The 26,788-nt window shown below is 64.4% G+C and overlaps 2 protein-coding genes across 3 annotated transcripts; both read right to left on the reverse strand.

The window, feature by feature from the left end:
• Positions 1-2,489: 2,489 nt before the first annotated feature.
• Positions 2,490-26,372, reverse strand: SCAMP4 (secretory carrier membrane protein 4). Of its 2 annotated transcripts, XM_045087430.1 has the most exons (7): positions 26,287-26,372; positions 19,800-19,847; positions 17,018-17,146; positions 16,203-16,359; positions 14,947-15,048; positions 7,220-7,337; positions 4,986-5,305 (listed from the first exon to the last, which is right to left on the reverse strand). In XM_045087430.1, the coding sequence occupies exons 2-7, from the start codon at positions 19,804-19,806 to the stop codon at positions 5,126-5,128; spliced, it is 693 nt and encodes a 230-aa protein (XP_044943365.1). In that variant the 5' UTR covers positions 19,807-19,847; positions 26,287-26,372; the 3' UTR covers positions 4,986-5,125. The 2 variants fall into 2 exon arrangements, with proteins under 2 accessions (XP_044943361.1, XP_044943365.1); XM_045087426.1 differs by lacking the exons at positions 7,220-7,337; positions 26,287-26,372 and adding an exon at positions 21,154-21,621 and having other exon boundaries at positions 2,490-5,305.
• ADAT3 (adenosine deaminase tRNA specific 3) lies at positions 21,420-26,370 on the reverse strand. Its single transcript, XM_013048748.2, has 2 exons — positions 26,287-26,370; positions 21,420-22,501 (listed from the first exon to the last, which is right to left on the reverse strand). Exon 2 carries the CDS (start codon positions 22,482-22,484, stop codon positions 21,420-21,422), a length of 1,065 nt encoding a protein of 354 aa, XP_012904202.1. The 5' UTR covers positions 22,485-22,501; positions 26,287-26,370.
• Positions 26,373-26,788: the final 416 nt, after the last annotated feature.

Genomic DNA, 26,788 nt, shown 5'->3' on the forward strand with positions numbered 1-26,788 from the left:
CTCCATAACCCCCCGGTGCAGCGTGGGAATCACAAGCTCCTGAATAAAGGACCGTCCGCTGAACGTCTCTGTCACCACTTGGAGACTTTGAAAAAGCAAAAGGCCTTTTGTGCTTCCTCTTTTCTAACCCACTTTGAAGGTGGCCCGCAGGTGCCTGCCTCCTTTTAGCTTTGATCCTGGGGACACCATCGGGGAAAGCTGGTATGGGAAGGGGCCCTGCTGGAGCTCTCAGGGCAGTAAGAACCTCGTGGAGAGGTTGAGCCTGTCGCTCCCGTTGCCCATCACCCCACCGGGGAAAGCCGGCCGAAATCCCAGCCGCCCCTAAGTCCCAGACAGCTGCGGATTTCAGAGAGGAGATGGGCGGGCAGCGACCCCTTGTATTCCCCGACCCCCGGAGGAGGCAGGCCGGGCTCCTGGGGTCCAAGGCCAGCCCACAGGTCCACTTTTGTGGAACTGAGTCGGTTCCCACTCCCTGCAGCCAGGCCCTGCCCCCGCTATGGGGCAGGGATGCGGACTGGCACATTCGCATATTCCAGAAGCGGACACTGAGCTTTATTTATAAAGGGGAGGTGACTTGCTCGTGTCTGGGCCGTGGCAGGAGTTCTGCAACCCCAGCTGGGGCGAGTCAAAGCACACTCTCGGGATGCTGTGAGCTCCGGGGGATCCCAAGGCCAGAAAACGTGTGAGGGGCAGCCCGTGAGCAGACACCCAACAGAAGCTCCTGGGTGGGACCCCCCTCACCCAGCGGGCCCCCATCCTCTGAGAACAGACCCCAGCCACCAGGGCTCTACCATGTGGCCCCAGGCTGCTTCTGATTGGCCCAGAGCAAGCCCATCTGCGGTGACTCTTGGGTTCCCGAGAGGAGGGGTCCCTGCCTGCCTGTGCCCAGGAGACCCAGATGGTGGTCTCCTGCTCGTGTGTGTCTGCCTCCCGCAGTGCCGAGACACACTGGGGTGAGCACGCGCCGGGGCACCCAGGCCTCCCGGGACCCTCCCAGCGGAAACCAGGGCAGGGGATGTGCAATGTGCCACGGCCACCAAAGATCCCAGCCGAGGAGCTCCTTCACTCCTAGGGGCCAAGGCCTGGGCAAGTTAGAGAATTGAGCGGTGCCACCCCCCAAAATTCACATCCACCTGGAACCTCAAATGGGACCTTATTTGGAAATAGGGTCTTTGCACTGGTGAATTCAGAGGAGGTCACGCTGTGTGAGGGTGGGCTCTATGTCAATGGCTGGTGTCCTCATAAGACAACACATGGGGCACCTGGGTGGCTCGCTCAGTGAAGCGTGGGACTCAGAGGGGGCTCAGGTCATGATCTCGGAGGCGGAGTCGTAGGATCGAGCCCAGCATGGGGCTCTGCGCTCAGCACAGAGTGTGCTGGAGATGCTCACCGTCCACCCCTTCCCCACTCATACACTCTCTAAATATATATATATTTTTTTAAATGGAAGAGAGGGGCGCCCAGGTGGCGCAGTGGGTTAAAACTCTGCCTTCGGCTCAGGTAGTGATCCCAGCGTCCTGGGATCAGCCCACTGGGCTCTCTGCTGGGGTGGCGGGGGGAGCCTGCTTCCCTCCCCAGCCCACCCCTGCCTCTCTGCCTACTTGTGGTCTCTGTCCGTCAAATAAATAAATAGAATCCTTTTCTTAAAAATGGAAGAGAACAAACAGCGGACACTGGAGGGGTCAGCCACAGACCGAGGGGCTCCTGGAGCCCCCGGACGGAGCATGGACCCGGCGACACCTTGATTTCAGGCTCTGGGCTCCAGAATTTAGGAGGATGAGTTGTTTCGGGCCACACAGTCTGCGATACTTGAACGTGGCAGTCCCAGGAAACCCCTGTAGACGTGGACCCAGACTGGCCACTGTTAGGGATTGAACGGTGGTTCCCACAAAGGTATGTGGAGATCCCAGCTCCCGGCGTCTGTCGGAGACAAGGGGTCACAGGGCTGGCTCCTGCTGGGGGAAAACCTGTCCCAGGTCCCCCAGCTTCTCAGGGCTTCCCCCTGCCTGTCTGGGCCCACACGTCCCCTTCCTATTATCATACTGGATTGGGACCACGCTACGCCTTATGGCCTCACCTTACCTTGGAAAAGTACTCCTTCGGTGACCACTTCTAAAGAAGGTCACCTCCTGGGGTCCCGAGGGGCTGGGATTTCAACATAAAAGAACCCAGCTCACCTCGTCAGAAAACGCAGAGGCGCGCGCACAGCGCAGCACACACCTCACTCCACCAGAGGGCAGGGCCCAGGCCCTCCGACCCCCAGACACGGACGGACAGCCGGGGACCGGTCTGTGCCTTCCGGAGGGTCGCAGGGGACTGAGCCCCGCCTGCCCGCGGCCATGACCTGCCCACTGATGCCTCCCCACAGACCCCCTCGCTCTGGTCTCCCTGACACCTTCTGTCCCCACTCTTCACGGTGGGCCCAAAGAGCTCCCAACAGAGAATCCAGCCGCCCTTTCCGTAAAAATGAAAAGAATGCCACTCATCCCTTTCTCTAAAAAACGTTATTTTTTAATGTTGAAGTATAATGAACATTTTTAGATGACATTAAGAAACGTTTTTAAATTGTCTTGAACACTAACCTAGTGTTAGGATTCGGCTAGGACAGGCAGGGAGGGCCCTTCCTTGGAGCTTGCCGCGGGGACACCGCCCCATGGACACGGTCCTCTTGCAAGCCAGGCCCCCCAGACAAGGGAGCACGGAGCCCCGGGGGCCGTGGTCCTTGGGACACCAGCATCACCCCACTGCAGACCCCGGGCTCTGCCCTCCGGAAGGTGGGGGGAGGCACCCGCGGTTTAAGCCCTACCTGTGGTTCTGTGACGCGGTCACCCGCACAACGGGTCCCAGTCTCTCAACTCCGGCCCCAAGCTGCGTCCTTCCAGCCCCCGGGAGCCGGGGGCGCACACATTCCCCCCTTCTTGCTGTTGTCAGTCTGGTCTCCCCACCCAGCCCAGGGCAACCTGCTCTCCGTCCACCCATGCACTCAGGGGTCCCACACATGGACAGGTGCGTCCCCATGGCACAGCATACCCCGGCACCCTGTTTCGTTGCCCTAGCATCTGCTGGGAGCCTCGGGAGGGCGTGGCCCCAGGAGAGTCGCAGGGGTGGTTCCTGCTGGGGGAGAACCGGTCCCAGGCACCCAAGCTTCACGGGGCGGGGCAGGGGGTAAGGGGGTCACTGGTCACCTTGGCATGCTGTAGAAGCATCAGCCCCGTCTCCACGGGGTTTCTCCTACATTGTTTTAGGGCCCACCTGACTTCGGGGTGACCTCACCTTAACTAAGTACCCCTGCAACCACCCCATTTCCAGATAATTTCCCATTTTGAAGCTGCTGGGCACTAGGACATCAACACACAAATCTGTGGGGGGCGGGAACAAGGCAGCCCAGGCCATCTGCTTGGGGCTCGGTGGGGTTCTCTGTGGATCTGGTCTCCTCCTGTGCTGGCGAAGTGTCCCGTGGAGGACTCCCGCCCTCCCGCCGTGTCCATGCGGGGTGTCCACGCCAGGAGCCCCGGGAGGCTCTCCCGTTCCTCTTCCTGCCACATCTACCATTACCTTCTCTTCAAAGTGAGCGATGCTGGTTTCTCATTTTCTGCACAATTCCCTTTTCAAGTTAAAGAGCGGGGCATAAAACAGCGAGTGGACTGAAACGAGAAGCACAGAGGACACGCACCATGGTGGCTCGCGGACCGCTGGGGTGCGGCTGTGCGGGGCAGGGTCCACAGGCAGGGGCGGCATGGGGTGGCTAGGGCAGCGGGCCGTGCACCCCTAACAGCCCAGCAGAGGCTCCGTGATGCAGGACGGACTACGGGACTGACTTCCAGGATCCTCTCCCGTAACATACCCATTACGGAGTAACAAAGGTGCCTGCGTGCGGGCTTCCTAACGTGGGCCACACCTGCTCCGCAGGCTACCCTGCCCCATGGTCAGTGCAGTGTGTGCCTGTCGCAGAGGCTGGCTTGGGGTCGTTTGGGGGATACCCATGGCTTGAGACCTAAGGGGACCCAGGCCTGGGTGCATTTGCAGGGACCACGGCTGCCTTTGGACACCACGTGGTGCTTGGCACAAGGAGCTGAAGCAAGCAGGCGTGGGTGTGGAGAGCACAGAACGAGCCCGGCTGGCCGGGGCTGCTGGGGGGCCGGCGTCCGGCGCGGCAGTGTGTGATGCAGAGGGCCCCTGTCCTACCCCAGGGCGGCCAGCCAGGGGCCGAGGGGTAGCACTCGGGGTGCCTGGGGAGCCTGGCCAGAAAGGGCTGGGGGGCTGCCAGGGCCTGTCTGGCCTGTCCGCACGCAAGAGCGCTGCCGAGATGCCCACGGGGTGCTCGGTCCTTTGTCTCAGGAGCTACAGGGTCAGAGGGGGAAAAGTGACGTTTCGATGAGATTCCTCACTAAGGCACAGATTTCGCACAACTTCTTTCCTTCTTCAAGGCCAAGCTCCTGAGAAATTCCGTCTCCCGCTTCCTGCAGCTCGGGAGGGGCTGTGTGGCCGCAGGCTCCAGGCAGCCGGCCCAGGCGGTGGCCCCCATCCTCCCCCAGAGGGGTTCCACCCCAGGTTCCGGATCTCGACAGATGTCTGCTCCACGTTCGCAGGAGGAGGGCCGCTGCGGGCAGGCCGGCCAACGGCCCTGCACAGAGCCCAAGGGGCAGATGGACAGACGGACAGGGGCTCAGACCACGGCACCCAGGCGGCTCATCGGCTCTGGCGGACTCCGCAGGACTGTGCACAGGAGCTCTCTGGCTGCAGGCGGACCGGGACACAGAGGACAAGAACACGGAGGAGCTGGCCAAGCGTCGCCTGTAGGGACAGGAATCGAGGGGACGAGAAGGGCCGAGGGGCGCCCGGCGGAGCCCCGCTCTGCGCCGTCAGCTCCAGAAGGCAGACAGCGGGCCTGCTGCCCTTCCTCATCGGGGAGGCCTGCAGTGGGCGCCGCGGAGACCTCCGGGGAGACAGCGTCCTCCTGCCGGGCAGCGGAGGCCGGGCAGCTTCCGGGCGCCGCTCGCAAGGACGGCCGCTCCCGGAGGTGAGAGGCGCGCGTGTGGGTCTCTGGGTGCGCGCGGGCGCCGCTGCCCTGGTCGGGGAGGGGAGAGGGCAGTGGGGGTGGCCAGGCAGGGAGGCGGCGGCTCCTCTAAGGCCACTGGCTGCCGGCCGCCGGGTAGCTGGGCACAGTGGGATACTCGGGCAGGCTGTTCCCCGAGAAGTTGTTGTACTGAGCCTCCCGGGACGGTGGGTTCCGCCACGCGCCTGTGTTCCACTCAGTCTGCGCCTTCTGGAAGCTTCCGCCAGCCCCCCGGTAGATCCTGTGCACCTACAGGCACAGAGGCAGAGAGAATCCAAACTGAGTCTGTGGCAGGCGACAAGACCCGCTTGTGTTCACGGCAGGACCTCTCGCAGGAGTCACAGAAGCCACAGAAACAGCTCCCCGGACGCGTCAGAAAACGCCAGAGCCGACATGGCGGCCTCGGAGGGCGCCGGCCTGACCCACCGCCACGGCCCCCGCTGCTGCCGTGTGTGGCCGCCAGCACCGCTCTCCTGCCCTGCTCTGGGGCCGGGCTCTTGGGCCGCCTGACGCGGGCGCCCTGCACCCCACGCCCTCTCTGTGGCCCATGGTCTCCTAGCCAGAGACCGCCAGGAAGGACTGACGCCCCACGACAGCGCAAGGAACGTGGGCCAGGGCTGGAAGCTCTAGAAATTCTGGAAAACTCAGCAGGCGAAAACTGGCATTTCAACTGGGTGCTCTGCTGACCGGTGGAGCGAACCCCGTCGCTCACGGGGATCCTCCTGCTGCTCCGTGACTCTTAAATACCCTCTCTGCGCTCTCAGTGAGGGGGGGACAGACAGAGAGCTCGCACAGACAGCCGGAGCCCGCCCTCCGGAGCCCGCCCTCCCCACCGGCCACTTGCGAGGATGGCCCTCCGCGGCATCTGGAACCGGACTGCGGGCTCCGGCCAGCCTCAGCCACCCGACCCTGCTGGGGGGCTCGGGTCCCCGATCCGTCTGTGTGGACGCGAGGCTCGAGCTGAGCACCTGCTCCCCTCCCCGAGTCGGGGTTCCTGGCCTGAGCCAAGCAGACGGGCCCGCAAGACCGATGCCGCGGACAACCCGGCGCTGGGTCTCTGCCAGCCCCCGGAGACCACAGCACACACGCACGGTGCTGTCTCGTTTGGGGGGAAACGAAGCGTGTCCTGTGGGACACCCCGGGAGAAGGCTCTGGAAGCTCCCGCCGAGTGTCCCCGCCCCCCACACCCCTGGCCTGAGCTCATTTTGCTTCCTGTCCTCTGTCTGTATAAACCACAGCCATAGGGAAACCATCTGCTGCGCTCTGGGGTCCTCCCGGTACACCCCTGCACCTGGGCCTGGGGACGGACGCAGGCGTGGTGTCGTTGCTTAGGAAGAACACACTCTATTTGAGTCCATGCATCTTTCCTTTCTGGCCCCACAGGCGCCTTCAGTTAGCATCTACTTTCTAATTTCCGATGTTTGCAGCTGCGCGAAAGTCCCTGGTTGCAAACATCGCCCCGTGCGGACTCGATCCCGGAACCACGTTCAGGTTCACTCGCCATGCGTCTGCGCGCACACTCGTGGGTCCCACAGGTCCCTCCACACCCCCCCGACTGTCCACACAGCTGAAAGCATTTGGGGTGCACACGGGGCGGGGGGTGCGGAACAATGCTTCTGTGTTCGTTCCCAGACAGTCAGGGTGCAGGGGCTCAGGCCTGGTGTCCCCCGCGGCCGCGTGCCTGCCGGCTTCCACGGGGCTGCACGGTGACCATTCTGCCGCAGTCTCCGAGCGCCCGGAGCCATCCTGCCCGTGGGAACTTTCCGTGGCGGTGGAGACGGCCCACCAGCCCCACACAGCCGGCAAGCACCCTAGATGAGGTGGGTGTGCTAGGCGCCTGCCAATTTTTACTTTTACTTAATCTCAATTTAACTGTACTTGGCGGCCAGCATCCAGCGGCAGCCAAATTGGGCAGCGTGGAGCATACCCCAGGCCACGCATGTGCTGGGGGCTCTGGCATATGGTGTCCCCGAAGGCAGATGCAGCCATCAGCGGCCTCCACTATGCTGTTCCCCCAAGCCTGCTTGAGTAACGGTCAGCTCGTTCCTGGACACTCAGTCTCTCACTCCTTAAACGGGGATGAGACGAGCTGCCGGGGCTCGGGGTCTAGGGCGATGGCATGCATGGGAAGATGCTAGAAGTCTCCGAACCCAGAGGACTTACCTTGATGATTGCAATGGCCATCATGGCAGCGGACATGGAGAACATGATGGCTGGGAGCAGCATGACCACAGCAGCCCCGACACTGGTCTGGAAGAACCCAACTGCCGCCAGCCAACCACTACAAGGGGCCAAAGAGAGCGAGCATGGGTGCCAGCACATCCACCAAACAAGGAGCCCAGTACCCTCCATATGTAAAGATCACCAACAAATCAACAAGAAAAAAAATAAACAACTAACAGGGAAATGGGTGATTGGTATGGGGACTTGCAGGGAACAATGAACACACAAAAAGACGCTCAAACCCAGCAACAAGGAACACACGCTAGAACGGAGTCGCTGCGTTCCCAAGCCACACAGGCAAGCGTGGCGTGTGCAAGGGGCTGTGGAGAGAAGCCCTGCCCTGGAGGGAGCGTGGCCCTATGCGGGGCAGCAGCAGTTACCACACTAAGCTCTACGCGCTCATGGCCGCACCCAGCTCTCGTGCTCCTAAGAATTTACACCACAGAATCACGAGTCACCTTGAAAAGCCAGGGGGCCCTAAACGTTCACCGGCTGGAGAGAACACAGATGCCTGGTGTGCCACAGCCTCACGATGGATGCTAAGGTGGTGTGCAGGAAGCGAGAGAGCAGAAGAGTTAAAGAGCCCTCGGTACAGCAGGACCGCGTGAGGCACGTTCTGTCCCAAGCACGTGTGGACACACATCCGCACCTGCCTCTAGGGCCGAGAGGCAGGAAATGACGTGCTTCAGGGACATAGAAGACCAAGCAGGAGCCGGGAAGTCAGGACTCGTCCGCGGCTGCCAGCTACCCCACATGCCCCGTTCAGGCCCTCCAGCTGCTCCGCGGGCAGCCCCGTGTTCCACGGGCCAGCCAGCCAGGCGTGCCGGGTCCAGGCCCCCGCGGTCACACGCGCCCCCGCGGTCACACGTGCCCTGCCGCCTACAGCCCCGCGGCAGTGCCCCCGAGAAGCAGAAGGCTGTGTCCCGCCGCCCCCATACGAGCCTCGCCGTGCCCCACGCAGGAGGCCGAGCCCCGGGTCTCCAGAGGCCGCCTGCGCCTGTCGAGTGTCCTTGCGTCTCGGGCAGCAGGGTGGGCGCTGGCGCAGGAACACGCGTGGTTTTCTCGGAAGCGTGCTCCGGGGACCGCGTCACGTTCTCAGCAAAAGGGAAGCCGCAAGTCCTCCCAACCCAAGTATGTGACACGGGGGCGGCCGAGGAGCCGGAGCCGCAGGCTCACTCTGTGCTGGGCACTAGGGACAGACCTGCCACCCGCTCCCACTCAGTAGGGGGCTGGGAAAGCCACTGGGGAGGGCACCTCGGCCGGGCAGGGGACGCAGTGTGGGGCCGAGCCAGGCGGCTGGATGGCCCAGGCGGGTGACGGTGGTCGGAGGCTCCTGGGAGGGGAAGAAATGCTGGCGCGGCAGTGGGGGAGAGTCACCCTCGGGACCAGTGTCCTCCCAGCAGGTCTGCGGCCCGGAAAGAGGGGTCAGACAGGCGGGGTCCCAGCCTGAGGTCTGCGGTCTCTGGGGGAGGTGAAGGCACGCGCAGGCAGGAATGCGGGCTGGGGGACCTGCTCCACGGCCCCAGCCTCCCCGCAGGACCAGGACGGAGAAACATCTCATGTATGGGTGACCACCCAGGCTCCAGGGACAGTAGGGGACACACTGGTCTCCATCAGCTACAACTCGATGAACGACAGAGCCTGCCACGAGCCGTCCAGGTCAGGAAGAGGCCAGGGCGTCCACGACGGCAGCGGGGAGGAGCCGGAGGGCAGGGCTCAGGGAGGGGACGAGGGGCGCCGGGGGCTCCCGCGGGGGGGGATCCAGGGGGGGGAGAACATGGCGTGAGAGACGGAGCGGAGACTCCCCAGACGTGCAGCCCCGCCACCAGCACACACGCGAGACATGGAGACACGTGTCACCACTGTGTCAACAAGGGCAGGCAGCTCGCATAGAGCAACCCCCGACGCTGGTGGGCACGGACGGAAGCACACAGCATGCCCCCCACGCACAGCAGTGTCCCCGGCACCAGCAGGAGCGAGGCCTCCACACGCTGCCCCAGGGCCCGACCCCGAGCCCACGACGCTCAGGGAGGGACCCAGACACAGGAGGCCCCACGGGGTGTGAGTCCACGCGTGTGACACGCCCAGACCAGGCTCCTCCACGGACGGGAAGGGGGCTCGTGGGGGCCGGAGGCTGGTGAGGGGGTGACGGCTGACGGGGACGGGGCTGCCTCGGGGAGATGAAACCTTCCTCAACTAAACAGAAATGACGGGTGCACACTCTTGAGGGTGCACGAAAGCCACCAAGCTGTCTACCGTGAGAGTGAATTTCTGGCCTGTGACGGGGGGCTCACTACCGCCGTTACTCTAAAAACCAAACTGCGGACTGGACAGCCACATGCAGAAAAATGAAACCAGACCATGTCCTTACTCCACACACGGAAACAGACTCCGAATGGATGAAAGACCTCAGCGTGAGGCAGGAATTCACCCCAATTCTTGAGAACACAGGCAGCGACCTCTTCGACCTCAGCCGCACCAACTTCTTCCTAGGAACAGCACCAAAGGCCAGGGAAGCCAGGGCAAAAAGGAACTCTTGGGACTTCATCGAGATCAAGAACTTTTGCACAGTGGAGGAAACAGTCAATAAAACCAAAAGACAACGGAACGGGAGAAGATACTCGCAAACGACATACCCGATAAAGGGCTAGTGTCCAAAATCTATAAAGAGCTTAGAAAATTCAACACCCAGAGAACAAAAAATCCAATCAAGAAAGGGGCAGAAGACATGAACAGACATTTCTGCAAAGACAGCCAGATGGCCAACAGACACATGAAGAAGTGCTCCACATCACTCGGCGTCAGGGACATACAGATCAAAACCACAGCGAAGGGGCGCCTGGGTGGCTCAGTGGGTTAAAGCCTCTGCCTTCGGCTCAGGTCATGGTCTCAGGGTCCTGGGATCGAGCCCCGCATCGGGCTCTCTGCTCAGTGGGGAGCCTGCTTCCTCCTCTCTCTCTCTGCCTGCCTCTCTGCCTACTTGTGATCTCTGTCAAATAAATAAATAAAATCCTAAAAAAACAAAACAAAAAAAACCCACATTGAGATGCCACCTCACACCGGTCAGAAAGGCTAAAATTAACAAGTCAGGCAACAACAGATGCTGGCGAGGATGCGGAGAAAGGGGAGTCTCCTGCACCGTGGGTGGGAATGCACGCCGGTGCGGCCACTGTGGACAACAGCACGGAGGTTCCTCAAAAACTTGAAAAACAGAGCTACCCTACGACCCAGCAATCGCACTACTGGGTATTTACCCTAAAGATACTAACGTAGTGATCCGAAGGGGCACGTGCACCCGAATGTTCACAGCAGCGAAGTCCACAAGAGGCAAACTATGGAGAGAGCCTAGATGTCCATCAGCAGATGAACGGATAAAAAAGATGTGGTATTTATATACAACGGACTCCCACGCGGCCTTCAAAAGAAATGAAATCTTGCAATGACGTGGGTGGAACTAGAGGGCATTATGCTGAGCGAAGTCAGTCAATCGGAGAAAAACAATTATCATCTGATCCCCCTGATGTGGGAAAGGTGAGAGGGACTGTGGGGGCCTGGGGGCAAGGAAAGAATTCATGAAACACGATGGGAGTGGAGAGAGACCAACCATCAGACTTTTTAAAATTTTATTTTTTTAAAGATTATTTATTTACTTATTTGACAGAGATCACAAGTAGGCAGAAAGGCAGGCAGAGAGAGAGAGGAGGAAGCAGGCTCCCCACTGAGCAGAGAGCCCGATGTGGGGCTCGATCCCAGGACCCCAGGATCATGACCTGAGCCAAAGGCAAAGGCTTTAACCCGCTGAGCCACCCAGGCGCCCCAACCATCAGACTTTTTAAAGATTCTATTTATTTATTTGACAGAGAGATCACAAGGAGGCAGAGAGGCAGGCAGAGAGAGAGGAGGAGGCAGGCTCCCCGCGGAGCAGAGAGCCCGATGCGGGGCTCGATCCCAGGACCCTGAGATCATGACCTGAGCCGAAGGCAGAGGCTTTAACCCACTGAGCCACCGGGTGCCCCTCATAAGAGACCCTTAATCTCACAAAACAAACAGAGGGTTGCAGGGCTGAGGTGGGGAGGGGGAGGGGGGTGGGGTTTGGACCTTGGGGAGGGTATGTACTATGGTGAGTGCTGCCAAGTGTGTGAGCCTGACCATTCAAAGACCTGTGCCCCTGAAGCAAATAACACGTTATATGTTAATAAGAAATTAAAAATTTTTTTAAATTTTAAAAAATTGACATAAATACTATAAAAATGAAAAAACAAAACAGCAAACCAAACTCCGAAAGCGCAGGGCAAGGAAGCCTCCATTCCCACAAACGAGCTGGAAAGGGAGGGCGGGCGCGGGGCAGAGCCCGGGGAGGGCCGGCCCCGGAAGCGCGCACACCCCACGGGCACAGGCAGCCGACCCGAACGTAGTTAAACCCCACGTGGGAACAGAAGGACACCCGTGGCCACGTGGGGCTGCCGACGACGGCCCAGCGGACGGCAGTGCGGCACCCGTGCGGGCCTCCAGCCGCGGTAGAGGCCTGTCCGAGGCCCACGGGCGCGACGGCCACAGGCGCACCACCCTTCTCTCCGCTTCCCTGGAAACCCCAAAGAGGCCCAACACGGAAACCCTACTGGGGGCGCCTGGTGGGCCCGGCTGCTCCCAGTCTTCGGGCTCCTTCCCACCGTCTCCCCGCTGTGGGGACAGGCCGGTCCCCTCCCCCGGTTTGCCCCAGGGCTCAGCGCCGGCCCCAGAGCCTCCCCGTCTCTGCGCTCCCTCCGCAGTCCTACCCGGGGGGGGCTCCCGGAGCAGTCTGGGGGGCTGGGGGCAGGGACAGGGCCCAGCCCAAGGGTGGACCCGTCCGAACCCTATGGCGGCGCCCAGGCCTGGAGCACGCGCCAGAGACCCAAAGGACACGGGATGCAGAGCACACGACTAGCCTCTTTCAGCCTCCTCTGCCCCTCCGCGGGACGGTCCCGCCTTTCCTGACCTGGGCCAGGTGACGGCCAAGCACATGCAGCTGCCGCCCCCGAGGGGGTCCTCCCCAGGCTGCGCGTCAGAGGCGTGATCGCAAACCCCCTCGCCAAAGACAGCGCTTAGAAAAAAAGATAAACTATAACTTAAAGAGCTTTTTATAAAACTCCTTGAATTGAGAAGTGGGCTCCACACCCACACGGGGCTGGAACCCATGAGGCGTCGCAAGCCCCCCCAAGCGAGCCAGCCAGGCGCCCCGAAAACGCCGAGTAAAGGAGCAAGAACGAAAGCCAGAGGAGGGCGCGGAGGGGTCGAGGCCGGCTTCCCAGACACGAAGCAGCACCGGGGTCTGGACAGACACGTACGAACGAAGGACACTCGTGTGTCTCAGAGTCCTTTTCCTCTCCAGGCCCCCAGGGAGGCGTTTGCAGAAATGCCCCGTGTGGGAGCAACAGACCCTTAGGATGCTGGGCAGGCAGGGGCGCCCCGAGACCACCCCCCGAGGAAAACCGCACAGCTGGCCGCTGTGTGTTCCGTCAGAAGGCCAAGACCAGGGACGGCCACACTTGCAGCCGCAGATACCCGTCCCCTGGCGGTGGGCCACCAGGGACCAGAGGGGCGCAGTCACCCTGGGCTGGGCTCCCAAAGGGAATGTGGGTCGGCAGACCAGCACCCCAGGGTCCCCACTCCCTGCACCGAGCCCCGGGGAGGCCAAGGAGCTCGGTGGGATCCCAGCCACCCCAACGAACGCTCCAAGAAGGCAGAGCCAGGAGGACCCCAATGACAGCCCTTCACCACCTGCGTGGGCCCAGCGCCCAGCAACAGAACGGGAGCAGCGACAGCCGTCCGTGAGAGCAGGCAGGCCTGGAGCCGCACGCTGGGTGCTGTGCCCCCTCCCTCCCCCTCCGGTCCTTCAGGACAGGAACCGCTTCAGAGCGGCTCTCTGTCCCGGCTCCCCAGCTGGTTGGTCACCTGTCCCCAGCCCTGCCTGGCCAGCACTCCAGCAGGGACAGAGACTACCGTCCTCTCTCTACAAGCCGGCCCCTGGGGACAACGTGGAAACCGGGGTGGGATGACACCGGACGGAAAAGAGCTCACACGGAGGGCTGGAGCCCGCCCCACCACCGGCCGGCTCGCGAGGCTGGCCCTCCGCGGCGTCTGGAACCGGACTGCGGGCTCTGGCCAGCCTCGCTGCTGGGGGGCTCAGGTCTGAACCGTCTGTGCAGATGCGAGGCTCGGGCTGAGCATCTGCTCCCCTCCCCGAGCCAGGCTGACGGGCCCACGAGACCGACCCCGCGGAGAACCCGGCGCTGGGTCTCTGCCAGCCCCTGGAGACCACAGCACACACGCACGGCGCGCTCTCGTTTGGAGGGAACGAAGCGTGTCCTGTGGGACACCCCGGGAGAAGGCTCTGGAAGCTCCCGCCTGGTGTCCCCGCCCCCCACGCCCCTGCCCTGAGCTCACTTTGGTTCCTGTCCTCTGTCCTCTGTCTGTATAAACCATGGCCATGGGAAAACCATCTGCTGGGCCCTGAGGTCCTCCTGGCACACCCCTGCACCTGGGACCCCAATGACAGCCCTTCACCGGTCCTCCAGACCCAGATCTGGGAGGAACCCGAAACCAAGGGTCCACGCGGAGCTCATCTGCTCAGCAGGCAGGAAAGAAGCAACACCAGGAAGCCCCGGGGAGGCTCTTGGGGAAACAATCCCAGGTGAGAGCAGAAGGTGACCCGCGGACTTTGTGACGGGGAGCACAACACACAGGAGGGGACGGACACCAGGAAGGCGCTGAGGGGCAGGCCAGGAGGCCACGAACACCCCAAGGGATGCCAACTGAGAGGCCAACGGGGCACACCTGAGCAGAGACAGGCTTCCAGACCCCCGACAAGGCCGAGCACACACACCAGCAGCCTCGAGCAGCCCACGGGACACTCCACGCCAAAGACACGACCTGCGACCAGCTAGCAGCCCCACAGGCACCCACATTCTCGTCCTGGGAGCTGGGACGTGTCCCTTCCCAGAGCAGAGGGGACCTCATCAGGGCCCCGAGCTGGGGGTGACCCTGGGTTCCTGGGGCGCCCGGCGTCCTCACCAGGTCCTCACGAGAGGGAGGCAGAGGGCGGGGGTCCCAGAGACGGGCAGACCCGGCGCTGCTAGCGGGGAGGATGGAGGGGGCCGCAGGCCAGGAAAGGGCAGGAGCCGGGTCTTCCTGGGGCCCCGGGGGACCAGCCCTGCCAGCACCAGGGTTTTGGCCTCATGAGGCCCACGTCAGACTCCTGACCCCAGAATTGTGAAATGAGTCTGCTTAAGTCGCTAAGTTTGTCCTAACTTGTGACGGCAGCTGCAGACCTGGGTATAAACCTTAAAAGACAAAAAGCCTAGCTCTCTCCTGACAGCAGGGTCACAGACAGCTGTCCTGGGGGGCCTCTTGCTGTCCGTGGAGCCACTCCTCCCGGACACACCCCCAGGGACACACCTATCAGCCTCCTGGAGGAGCTGGGAGTGCGTCCCAGGCAGGACCCTCGGGGCAGGCCCTGGGTGGGCACAGGCAGCAGACCCCAGCCCCAGCCCTCCAGGGCCACCAGAGTACTCACACGCCCTCACACCCTGGGAGGCTGGAGCCGCACCCGCCCCACGGGGACCGCGTTGTCACCCCCCTCCCCACGGGGACCGCGCCACCCCCGCGCGGCAGCCTGGCACCCGGCTCACCATGCGCCCCATCCCGCAAAGCCGACGGCCTGGATGACGGTCAGGACAAACTGGGCTCCGAAGATGAAGAAGAAGGCCATGAAGTTGAAGGAGCTGTCGGCGCTGCAGAGGGAGAGAGCACAGCCGTCACGCAGGCCGCGTGCGCACGGCGGGACCGAGGAGGTGCCGGCCCCAGCGCACCAACGCACGGGGACTCCGACCGGGCGGGGACTCCACGGGCCACACCGGCCTCTCCGGGAAAAACTGCTGTCCCCGGACAGAGTCCCGGCTGCGGAGGAACGGAGGGGTTTCATGGTGAGCGACGACGCCTACAAGGTTGCTGAAGAGTGACCCAGGGAGGAAGCGTGTCACAGACTTAGGGCGCCCCGTAGGCTCTGCGGAAGACACGGACGGTTGCCAATGGGGCCGTGGCACAGGCGACCTCCAGGTCACTGAAGGAGCACGGGGCCTGCAGGACCCCGAGGGCCGCGGGAGGAGGCAGGGCGCTCCCAGGCCGTCCGCACGCCGCCAGCATTGCTGAGCGAGGCTGCCTGAGCTGGCCCGGAACCCAGAAGAACGGCTCCTTCCAGCTTCGGCAGCCGGGTGGGTCTCTAGTTCTTACGCCCCCACCCCGGAGGGCCTTGGGGAGCTGGCAGAGTCCCTGAGCCCGGGATTCGGGAACCATCAAGGGGCAAACACGGCAGGTCCTGAGGAACAGGGGGCCTGCTGGGGTGAAGGTCCACAGAAGCCTAGAGCTGCTTGCGAACACCCAGTGCATCCCCCGCACACAGGAGTGTCCCTTGGCCCCCGGCAGGAGCGAGGCGCCACCACGCACTGCCCCGGGGACGACCCCGAGCCCACAACGCTCAGGGAAGGAACCAGACACAGAAGGCCCCACGGGGTGTGAGTCCACGCGTGTGACACGCCCAGATGAGGCCCCTCCATGGATGGGGATGGGGCTCGTGGGGGTGGGGCTGGGGTGATGGCTGATGGGACAGGGAATGTTCTGGAACTACACAGAGTGATGGTGCCACAACCTTCTGAAGACACCAGAAATGCTGACACGAGCGGGTGGGCGGCTACGGGAACGGCCTCTCGATTCAATCCCTACAGGACAAACCAGACCACCCTTGCCGGCGTCTAGACGGCCACCCCGGACAGAAGCCGTCCCCCGACCCCACCGGACCGTCCCAGACACGGACGTCTGAGGACGCAGGCCCCGAGCACACAGGGTCGCGCGACTGGCCGTCCCCTGCGCCGGCCGGGCCCGCACTCACCGGAAGGCCTTGTAGGCCGGCCGGAACCAGCACACGTAGCCGCAGGGGGAGAAGAGCAGCAGCCACAGCAAGGCCAGGCCGAAGTTGGCTCCCGAGCCGCCTCCGATCCACCAGGCCAGGCAGGCCACGAGGTTCACCGCCAGCGTGGCACAGTAGACTGGGGAGGGGGCGGAGGGTGAGTGGGCTCCAGGGCAGCGGGCCTGGGCGCCTCCCACCCCCGGGAAAGCAGGGCCGGGCTCTGGTCAGCACGGGCGTCGCAGAGCCAGACGAGGGCTCAGAACACATCACTGTCAGAAAGGCGAGGCTGAGCCCAAAATCCGCGCTCCCGCCGCCGCCTGAGGATGCGACCAAGTTCATGGTGGGGCTGTCTCCGGCCTGGGTCAGAGGGGTGCAGGGAGGCCCGGCCCCGCCCCGGGCCCGCCCCCAACCCACCCGCTCACACAGCCACAGCCCCGCCCCGGGCCCGCCCCCGCCCCGGCCCCGCCCCGCTAGCGCAGCCACAGCCCCGCCCCCGCCCCGCCCCGCCCCGCTAGCGCAGCCACAGCCCCGCCCCCCCCCCCGCCCCGCCCCGCCCCGCCCCGCCCCGCTAGCGCAGTCACAGCCACAGCCCCGGGCTCGCCCCGCCCCCGCCCGCTCACACAGCCACAGCCACAGCCACAGCCCCGGGCCCGCCCCGCCCCGCCCCGCCCCGCCCCCGCCCGCTAGCGCAGCCACAGCCCCGCCCCCGCCCCGCCCCGCCCCGCCCCGCTAGCGCAGCCACAGCCACAGCCCCGGGCCCGCCCCGCCCCCGCCCCGCCCCGCCCCCGCCCGCTCACACAGCCACAGCCGGTAGATCCTCTTCACCAGGAGCTGGTGCTCGATGGGGATCTCGTCCGAGAAGTTCTGGTAGAAACAGGGCTTCAGGGGGATAAACCTGGGCAGCGGCGGGAAGTTGTTCTCCTTTTCTGCAGGGACACAAAACACCAAGGAACGACACCAGGCGGGGGGCCTCAGTGACCGCCCCAAACACGTCCCCATCCCTGTCAACCTGCAGACGTGTCCCCTCCCGCGACAGAGGGGACCTCGTCAGGGCCGCGAGCCGGGGGTGACCCTGTGTTCCCGGGACACCCGGCGTCCTCACCAGGTCCTCACCAGAGGGAGGCAGAGGGCGGGGGTCCCGGAGACGGGCAGACCCCGCGCTGCCGGCGGGGAGGATGGAGGGGGCCGCCGGCCAGGAAAGGGCGGGAGCCGGTCTCCCTGAGCCCCCCGGGGGGGGGGGGGGGACCAGCCCTGCCCGCGCTGGGGTTTTAGGACTCCTGACTTCACAACATGAGATGATAAATGTGGGTTGTTTTTTTTTATTTAAGATTTTATTATAGAAAGAGAAGCACAGGCGGAGGGAGAGGGAGAAGCAGGCTCCCCAGCGAGCAGGGAGCCCGATGCGGGGCTCCATCCCAGGACCCCGGGATCATGACCTGAGCTGAAGGCAGCCGTCTCACCGATGGAGCCGCCAGGCGCCCCGGTGAACGTGGTTCAACCCCCTCGGCTGTGCTGGAGAGACGCACAGAGCCTAAGGCTGCCAGCACCCCACGCCATAGAACGTTCTGGCACTCCAAAGGCATGCGCTTCCTGGGGCAGCTCAGACACATGCCCACCAGCCCCGGGTTCCAACCACAGCACTTTAGCCTCTCTGAGTCCTGGAGCCCAGAAGTCTGAGCTCAGGCTGTGGTGGGGCCGCGCCGCCCCGGGGGCTCCACAGGAGGGTCCCTCCTGCCTCTCCCAGCTCCTGGGGCTGCAGGCAGCCCTTGGCGTGCGGCCACATGGCCTGCGTCAGTGACAAATGGCCATCTCCCATGTCCTTATGGGAACACCCGCCACCGTATCACGGCTACCCTATGTAGTGTGACACCCTCTCCACTAACTACACCCACAGCGGCTCTGCTTCCAAACACGACCCTGCTTCACAGGTGTGGGAAGACGGGACGTGTCTTCCGGGGACAGGGTTTAGCCTGAGCACGGCATGGTCCACGCCACCCTCAGCCTTTGGAAGACGTCACCTCTGTGGCCGGACGCCTCCTGAGCACCTCGGAGGGCCAGGCCGTGAACCGAAGCCAGAGGGGGGCTGCCTTCCTGGCGGGGGGACGCTGACAGTAATCACAGTGACTGAGCAAGAGGGGCGAGCCAGGAAATGCTGCGGGGGGTGGTGGTTAGCTGTGCTCCACCGGGAGGGCCGGGGCGCCTGGCTGGCTCAGCCCGCCGAGCATCTGACTCTTGGTCTCAGCTCTCGATCTCGCAGTGGTGAGTTCGAGCCCTGCACTGTGCTCTACGCCGGGCGTGGAGCTCACCCGTAAAGACCCGTCAGGTGAGCCCCGCCTGCTAAGTGTCTGCCCGAGGCTCAGGTCATGATCCCGCATCCTGGGATCGAGCCTCACTCGGAGGAGCCTGCTTCTCTCTGCCCCTCTCCCCTGCTTGTGTGCTCCAACAAATAACATCTTAAAAAGAAAAAAAAAAAAGTTGGTACTTAAACGGAGACTCCAGGAAGTGAAAAGGAGAGGCCCTGGGCTCCGCGGGAGGGCATCCATGGGTGCGGATGGAGAGGCAGCGGGAGCCCGGGGACCAGGGAAGGGTGGAGAGGCTGAGGTGGAGGCAAACTGCACCTTACTGGCCGCAGAGCCCTGAGGCAAGACCACAGGAGGCAGGAAGCCACGGGTTCCAAGCCTGAGCAGAGAGAGGAGCTGATCCTGCTCTGAACTCAGCCTCTGTGATCAGGTGTGGGAGAAGGGCCCCAGCACGGGGCCCAGCTTCCATGCCACAGTCCCTGGTCGCCACCCTTCACGGTTCCTGCCCAAGGCCCCAACAAGGACCCCACCCGGCCCCCCGCCCCGCTGCTCCCTCGGCCACCAGCACCTCTCTCCTTCCTGGATGTCCGACCCCCACCCCTCCTGCCGCCCACAGCAAGGACAGAGTGACGCTTCCCGTGGTCAGGCTGCGGCCCAGAGGTGAAAACCCCCACCAAATCACATCCCTTTGAAACCCTATTTTCTTGGCAAATAAGAAGCCCTGGGACACGTTCTGTGTAGACTCGGCCCTCAGGAGCCTGCGTTCAAATCCCAGTGCCACCAGCAGCCGGATGACCTCAAGCACCCAGCGCCCCACCCCGCCCTCCACCCGAGGACGGGGGCGAAGCTGAAGCTAACTACACACACAGGGCGGGGGTGAACGTGGGCGGACGGTGCGCACTCCGGCCCCGCCGTGGCCTTGGGGCCCCCTCACTGTACCTGCACATCCCACCCCCCCTTCTGAGAGGGACGAGGTGGGCACGCCTGTGACAGAGTGAGTGACACACGCAGGCATGAACCCAGACGCCCAAACCTCACACCTCCCAGTGATGTCCACGACCAAATGGGCCCCGGGGCAGAGAGCCTGGGGCAAGCGGACAACCCCCACAGAAACCGGCATCGCCCTCCCGTCCGCTCAGAGCGAGGAACGGACCCCAACACCCTCCACGGGAGGAAGAGAGCGGCGTGTGCCCCCGGGGGGGTTGTCAGGGTGGGTCTGGACACTAGGGGACCCCTCCCACAGGACCCCCCCACCGCAGGACCTCTGGGTGAGACTCACCAGACATTTCCGCTGTGACAACTGGGCGGGACAGAAGCCTAGGGCCACCTGGAGGGGAGACAGCCACAGTCAGGAGGTCCCTCAAGGCTGCTGGGGGACCCCGACCCCAGCTGCACGCTCAGCAGCAACCCCGGCTAGAGGCCTCAGCTCCAGGCTGTCCCGGGGGCTTCCGTGCTCTGGTCCCAAAGCGCACCCCAAACCGGTCAGGCCCGCCCCACGAGCCGCCTGCAGAGCCTCCCGGGCAGCGTCCGTGCTGGCAGAATGGGGGTCGGCCTGCTGCCCCAACACACAGCCGGCCAGAACCAACATGTTCCTGGGACCCCGTGGACACACGCCACCTCCCTGTCCCCCCCAACCCCCAAGCTCCCTCTTTATCCATGAACAGCTCCGAGCACCTCCTCAGCGCCGCTGAGAACTGGGTCCACGCTCCGTGCTGAGTGACATCGCACGAGTCGCATGGCCTCTGTGGTCTGCACCCTTGCCCCTGCAAGCCTGACGGAGCTAAGGGCCTCGCAGCGACCTGAGGCAACTGGGGACGCAGCTGGCCACTGGCGGCCCTTCCTACACGGAACCAGGGGAGCCGGCATCACGGAGAAGCCTCGCGGAGCAGGCTGCCACCAACACGTACACCTGTGGGGACTCTGCCGGTCCCCTGAGGGCCCTACGGGTGGGCACGGCCATCACCAGGACAGAAGCTAGGCTCACGGGGCCGTGCCCAGGGCCCACCCAGGCCTCACCGTCCCCAACACTGAGAACCTACAGACAGCTCCCAGACGCACGTTCGAGGTGACAAGGTTCCACTGACACTGAGCTCCCACAGTCCACTCCCCACACCCCCGGGATACCCTCTGGTCCGGCCCAGCCCAGCCCTCCGTGCCCACATACCGGGTGGGCTCACAGACCCACGGCACTGCCCATCCGTGGCACTGGCCTGTGCCTGTGGGCTGGGCGGGGGGGGCTGGGGCAGACCCCCGGGCTCCAGGGGAAGCTCAGAGCAGGGATGAACTAGGCCCCACAGGGACCCCAAATCTGCACACGCTGGTTCTACTAACTGCTCTGGGGAAGACCCCCAGCTGGCCCCATCTGAAGCACGGGAAACGGGACCGCGACCAGAAGCAGCCATTCAGGGAACGGAGTGCAGGCCACCCCCGCCCTGTGTCAACACCCCAGGGCCAGCTCCACCCTTCCAGAACCAGGACACAGGCCAGGAGGTGCCCCCTAGGCCAGCACGTGTCCCCCACATGGCTCAGGAGCTCCCCTTCCCGCATATAAACCCCAAACCTTGACAAAAGTGGTCACCTGATCCAAGGACCCTTGCCTACCACGGTCCCCGCCTCTGTCAACAGACACCAACCTGGTTTGGGGCTATTTATTTTCACAAGCAGAGCCGTTTCCAGACCCAGAACAAAGGGGATCCTGTCCCAGCGGACCCTCGGGCTTGGGGCAAGAGGTGGCTGGAGAAGGAAGTCCGAGGGCCCAGCCCCCTGCCCAGGCTGGACCGCACGAAGCTCAAGCCCGGGGAAAAGCTCCGTTGGGGCAGGAATGTGTCCCCACACGCCAGCAAGACAGTGAGAGGCGGAGGCCTGGCGCTGCAGTCTGAGGGAGCCGAGCTGCCGGTGCCTAGGAGTCAGGGTCCAGCCGGCGGCACTGGGCCTCCAGGACCCCACGGAACACCTGGAAGCGGTGGTTGAGGTCGGGCCGGGCGTGGATGCGGAAACGGGTGCCCAGGGCGCCGTCAGGCGAGGGGGCGCCGTAGAAGACGCGCTGCACACGCGAGTGCACCAGGGCCATGGCGCACATGGCACAGGGCTCGCGGGTGACGTACAGGTCATAGCCCGTGCACACATAGGGAAGGCTGTCCGTGCACGCGTCCCCGTCCTCGTCCAGCTTGCGCACAGAGCCCACACGGACAGCCTGGGGGGCACCGGCCGGGGCGAAGGAGCAGGCGGGGAAGGGGCCGAGGTCATAGGCGCCACGGCCCTGGCCCTGAGCCACCAGGTCAATACACACCATGGTGGCGTGCAGCAGGGGGCGGGCTCTGCTGCTGCAGTCATGGCCCGTGGCCAGCACGCGGCCAGAGGACGGGTCCACCACCACGGCTCCCACCGCCCTGAGGCCCCTGGCGGCTGCCTGGTGCGCTGCCCACACGGCCCGCTCCATGTGGGCCTGCATCGCCGTGCGCTCCTGCGCCGAGAACAGCCGCCCGGCCAAGGCGCGTGTCACCTGCCTATCCTCGTGGAAGGACGTGGGCCAGTAGGCACGCGCCTCCTCAAACTGGCCTCTGGTCAGGGGTGGCCGGGCTGGCACAGGCACCAGGAAGGGCTGTCCCAGGCCACGAGGGTCCACGGCCTGCTGCGGGAGGAGCTCGGCGAGCGACCTGGCCCCGGCGGCTGGCCCCGCCAGGCACAGCAGCATCTCGAGCGCATGCGGGCCGGCGCGGCGGCTGGGCCGCACCCTCTTCAGGTGAGGCTGCGCGGGCAGTGGGTGCACGGCTGACACCTCCTTGAGAAGCCGCGACGTTTGCCGCTTGTCCAGGATGGGCGCAGCGTAGGCCAGTACCAGCTCCACGTCCCTGGACTGCTGCTCGGACAGGACCGGGACGGCTTGCCACGGCTCGGGCTCGGGCTCCGGGCTCCCAGTGTTGCCGTCCACACGCTGCTCCCCAAGGCCCGGGGCTGCCTCCATCCTCGGCACGGCTCCGACTGTGGGAGACAGAGACCGGAGCAGACATTCATCCGTCGGCTGCAGAGGCCCCGGCAGAGCGCAGCAATCCGACCCAGGTCCCGGGAGCGTGCGGAATCCGAAGGCTCGTCCGAGTCCGCGCACACGGAGTGCACCGGTGGCCGCGCTCGGGCTCACATCCCGCCAAGTCCTGGTCTGCAGAACTCAGCCCAGCACTGACCTTCTGTCTCCCTGGGGCACGGGCTACTGTGGACATGCACGCCAGGTCTCACCCAGTGAGAAAAAGACCACAGACGGTCTCAGGACTCGTCTTCACGCCGGCCGGTTGCCAGGTCCCAGCACTCATTCCCCCTGCCTCTCTGCGCTTTGGGAACAGCGGCTTCTAGAACATGTAACATCACGTCCGGACCTTGCATCGTGCCCCTGGTGGTCGGGACCACCACGGATAAGGTCAGACCCCAATTCCTGGTCATCTCGACGCGACTGTGGGGGGTCCTTGCTGCCCCCACGTGCCCACACCACACAGCCGGCTGGCATCCGGGGCAGACTGGCCCCCTTCTCTGTGGATAGGGAAGGGCTGGAATCCCCTCTGACAACCGGGGGCTTCCATGTCTCACAACACGCCTCCCAGCCCACTCCTCGGCCACCCCTAACCGAGGGTGTTCATCAGCCAGCCCCGCTGGGAGGCACAGGACAGCCTCACCCTCCAGGCTATGTCCTGAGCTCATGATACACGTCGGGTCAGCACGCAGAGCCCGGGTGCTGCCGGCAGCCACGAGGGACTGGAAGGCGCAGAAGGCCTCCCAGCACACGCACGGCACCGTGCCAGGCAGGGCCCACAGCAGGGCCCACGGAGCCGACTCTAAATCGCCCCCAGCACACGCCACGCCCAGGACCCCACAGCCCGCACGGACCCCGAAAGCTCCAGGTCTCCACAGCAAAACACGCGCCCCACCTGCCCCACTGAGAGTACAACTCTGATGAAAACAGAACAGCCAACAAGTAAGGAAGCCTACCCCGGGACGCTGCCGGCCGGGGTGCCAGCCCCTAGGCAGGGTGGCAAAGCCCCAGCGTCTCTGTCGGACCTGCGGCTGCTCCACTCCACACCCAGCCACGCACCTGGAGCTCCGAGAACACACGTTCACCACGAAGAGCACACGAGGGCTCTCAGCAGAGCCTTCAGGGCACCCGGAACGCGGACACGGCCCAAGCGTCCTTCGATGGACAAGTGGAGACACACAGTGGGTCCCCTATACACGGGAGCAGCTCCTGACCGCCAGCAGGTAGGTGTGAGGTGTCCCCATGCACCCTGGGGACAGACCCCGAGCCCACAACACTCAGGGAGGAAACCAGACACAGAAGGCCACACGGGCTGAGTCCACGCGTGTGACACACCCAGACCGGGCTCCTCCACGGACAGGAAGGGGGCTCGTGGAGGGTAAGAAGTGACTACGAATGGGGATGGAGCTTTTCTGGGGGTGGGTGGAGTGTTCAGGAACAAGACTGTGATGATGGTTCCACAACCCCATAAAAGTCCTAAAAACCACAGATCGGTCCATTTTATTTTTTTTTTAAGATTTTATTTATTTATTTGACAGAGAAAGATCACAAGTAGGCAGGGGCACCTGGATGGCTCAGTGGGTTAAGCCTCTGCCTTCAGCTCAGGTCATGATCTCAGGGTTCTGGGATCGAGCCCCACGTCAGGCTCTCTGCTCAGCAGGGAGCCAGCTTCTCCCTCTCCCTCTACCTGCCTCTCCGCCTGCTTGTGATCTCTTTCTCTGTCAAATAAATAAATAAAATCTTTAAAAAAAAAAAAAAATCACAAGTAGGCAGAGAGGCAGGCAGAGAGAGAGAGGAGGAAGCAGGCTCCCTGCTGAGCAGAGAGCCCGACGCGGGACTCGATCCCAGCACCCTGAGATCACAACCCAAGCCGAAGGCAGCGGCTTAACCCACTGAGCCACCCAGGTGCCCAGATCGGTCCATTTTAAATGGGTGAACTGCCCCTCGGTGAAGCCACTAACAAAAAGGGAGGGGTGAGGGCACCGGGCAGTTGCCAAGTCAGCAGACTCCAAACAAGGCCCTAGGCCTCGGATGACAGCTGCTGGTACTGCAGCCGCCACGTGTCCTCCCAGTGACCCAGAAGGGAGCTCGGGGGCTGGCCCCTTTCTGCAGGACAAGCCGAGGCTCTGTGAGCTGGAAGGACTTCCTGGAGCCACCAGGCAGGGAAGGCGGAGTCGGGATCCGACCAGCTCTCGGGCTGCCTCCAGGCCGTTCCACAGATAAGGAGTGAACAGCTTCTGGAGACGAGGTCCCCGCCTGAGCTCCCAAGCCCAACGTCCAGAGGGCAGCGCCAGTCCAGTGGCAAACAGGGTCCGCGCACCAGGGCTGTTTCAGCCAGCAGGGACGTGCAGCGGGCTGGAGGCCTCTGGGGCACCCGGCTCCTCTCTCATCCCCGAAGCTTGAGATCAAGGCCCGGCTCCAGGCACCCAGCCGCCTCCACACCCCCCGCACACCATCTGCTATGCTCACGCAGCTCAGTGCCAACCCTGGCCCGTCCGGGGGCAGCCACAGCCGGCTCAGAACCGACGATGCAGGGTCCCAGTGCCTCTGCCTCAGGCACTAAGTCCTAGACCAGGAGGAGGGAGCCTCAACTGCACATGGGAGCCCCCACAGGTGGGCCAGGGACATAGGACCCTAACACAAGTGTCCGGCAGCTTAGGATTACCCCCCACCCCGTGTCGCCCCACCACAGAAGGGGTGCCCTGGAAGTCCCGAAGACTCTGGTGCTCAAGGGAATCAGGAAATGGCACTGATTCAGGCAGCGGAGTCTCCCTGCAGGCCAACACCCAGTAAACTCAGGCTCGACGCCCCGTCTCCCCACTGGATTAGGAAGGCAGGCCAGAAGCCGGGTGTGAACCCCGGGGCCCCAGGCCTAAGCCCCAGCCTCAACGTCCCCCTCTGAAAAACGGGAATCCAACACCATGACGCGGGGCGGTCGGAGGCAGAAAGGGATGAAACCCACACGAGACCCCACAACGGCCCGGGTCCAGTGATGCCCGGGGTCGGGGGTGGGTGGGTGGAGACGGTGGGTGAGTCAAGGAGGGCTCCTCGGAGGCGGTGACCCGCAGCTGGCCCCGGAACGCAGGCAGCCCTGAACAGGACAGCCAGGGCTGGAGTCCCAGGCCCGCCCGCAGCGCGCGAGGTGCTGGTTCGGTGCTGGTTCCGAGGGCGGAACCCGGGCGGCTCCTGGCCCAGCGCGGAGGCGGGGAGCTGCCACCTGCACCCGAACGAGCTCCCCGCTGCTGATACGGAGTTCTCCGACGGCGGGGCGTCCGAGGGGGTCGGGCGCGCGGGGTGCAGCCCGGGCCAGGCCAGGCCGAGCCCCGGGCCACGCACGCTGTCGGTAAGCGCCAGGGCAGCGCCCGTTTACGACGTGGAGAGGCCTGCAGGGGCGGGGCGCCAGCACGCGCGGGACCCGGAGGCGGGGGCTGGCCGCGATGACCCCGGGCACGCGCGCGGGGGTTGGGGGGCGAGCGGAGCCGCCGGGCGTACGGGGCCTCCAGCCCGCGGCCGCAGGGGCGCGCGCACGCGCACAAGGCCGACGGCGGGGCAGCGGCGGCCGGCGGCCCGACCGCCCCACGCGCACGCGCAACGCGCCGATGCCCCCGGCAGCCTCCTGGCGCCGGGCACGGCCGGCGTTCCCCGCCAGCCGAGATACGCTTTCCCCCGCGCCCGTCACCACCCCGGCGCGCCGTCCGTGGGAGCCGGGGCCGCGAGAGCCGAGACCCCGGGACCCCGCGCTTACCTGAAGAACCGCACGCGAGCGCAGCGCCTCCCAAGGCTTAGCAACCGACCGCCTGCCCCGCCTCCGCCCGGGCCGCGGGGCACGACGGGAGCGTAGTTCCAGGGGCGGGGTCGGCGCGGCACAGGGGCGGGGACCGGGACTACAATCCCCACAAGGCTGCGCGCCGGGCCGCGGAGCACCGCCCATCTCCCGAGCGCCGCTCCCGAGACACGCGGGAGCGCGGGGAGAGCTGAGTTGAGGGTTCGAGACCCTACTGGGCGGAGGGGACAAGGGGACGGCGGGGGCCGTTGGGGAAATTGGACGAGGGAGACAGAGGCAGAAGCGGACCCGACACCCAGTTGGCTGCTGCCGCGTGGCTTCAGAAGGGCTGTCCTCAGGGACCGGGGTGGGGGTCAGCCTCGCATAGTGGCCCGGGATTGGGCGATGGTTGGCCTCGGTGTTCCCGTCTGTACAGCGGGCCAAAGGGGCCTCTTGGCTCTTTTCGCCAAAACGTGCTAATTGC

This window comes from Mustela putorius, unplaced genomic scaffold (assembly GCF_011764305.1).
Source record: "Mustela putorius furo isolate JIRA1106 unplaced genomic scaffold, ASM1176430v1.1 tig00000095_pilon_pilon_pilon, whole genome shotgun sequence".
Lineage (NCBI taxonomy): Eukaryota > Metazoa > Chordata > Mammalia > Carnivora > Mustelidae > Mustela > Mustela putorius.

Coding starts and splice junctions, on each gene's coding strand:
- SCAMP4 (XM_045087426.1), bottom strand. Junction 16,360..17,017: donor GATCTACCGGCTGTGGCTGT/GTGAGCGGGCGG, acceptor CCCCCTCCCCAG/TCTACTGTGCCACGCTGGCG. Junction 5,306..14,946: donor TTTGCGGGATGGGGCGCATG/GTGAGCCGGGTG, acceptor CTGTGCCTGTAG/GTGCACAGGATCTACCGGGG.
- ADAT3 (XM_013048748.2), bottom strand. CDS start 22,484: ATGGAGGCAGCCCCGGGCCTTGGGGAGCAGCGTGTGGACGGCAACACT.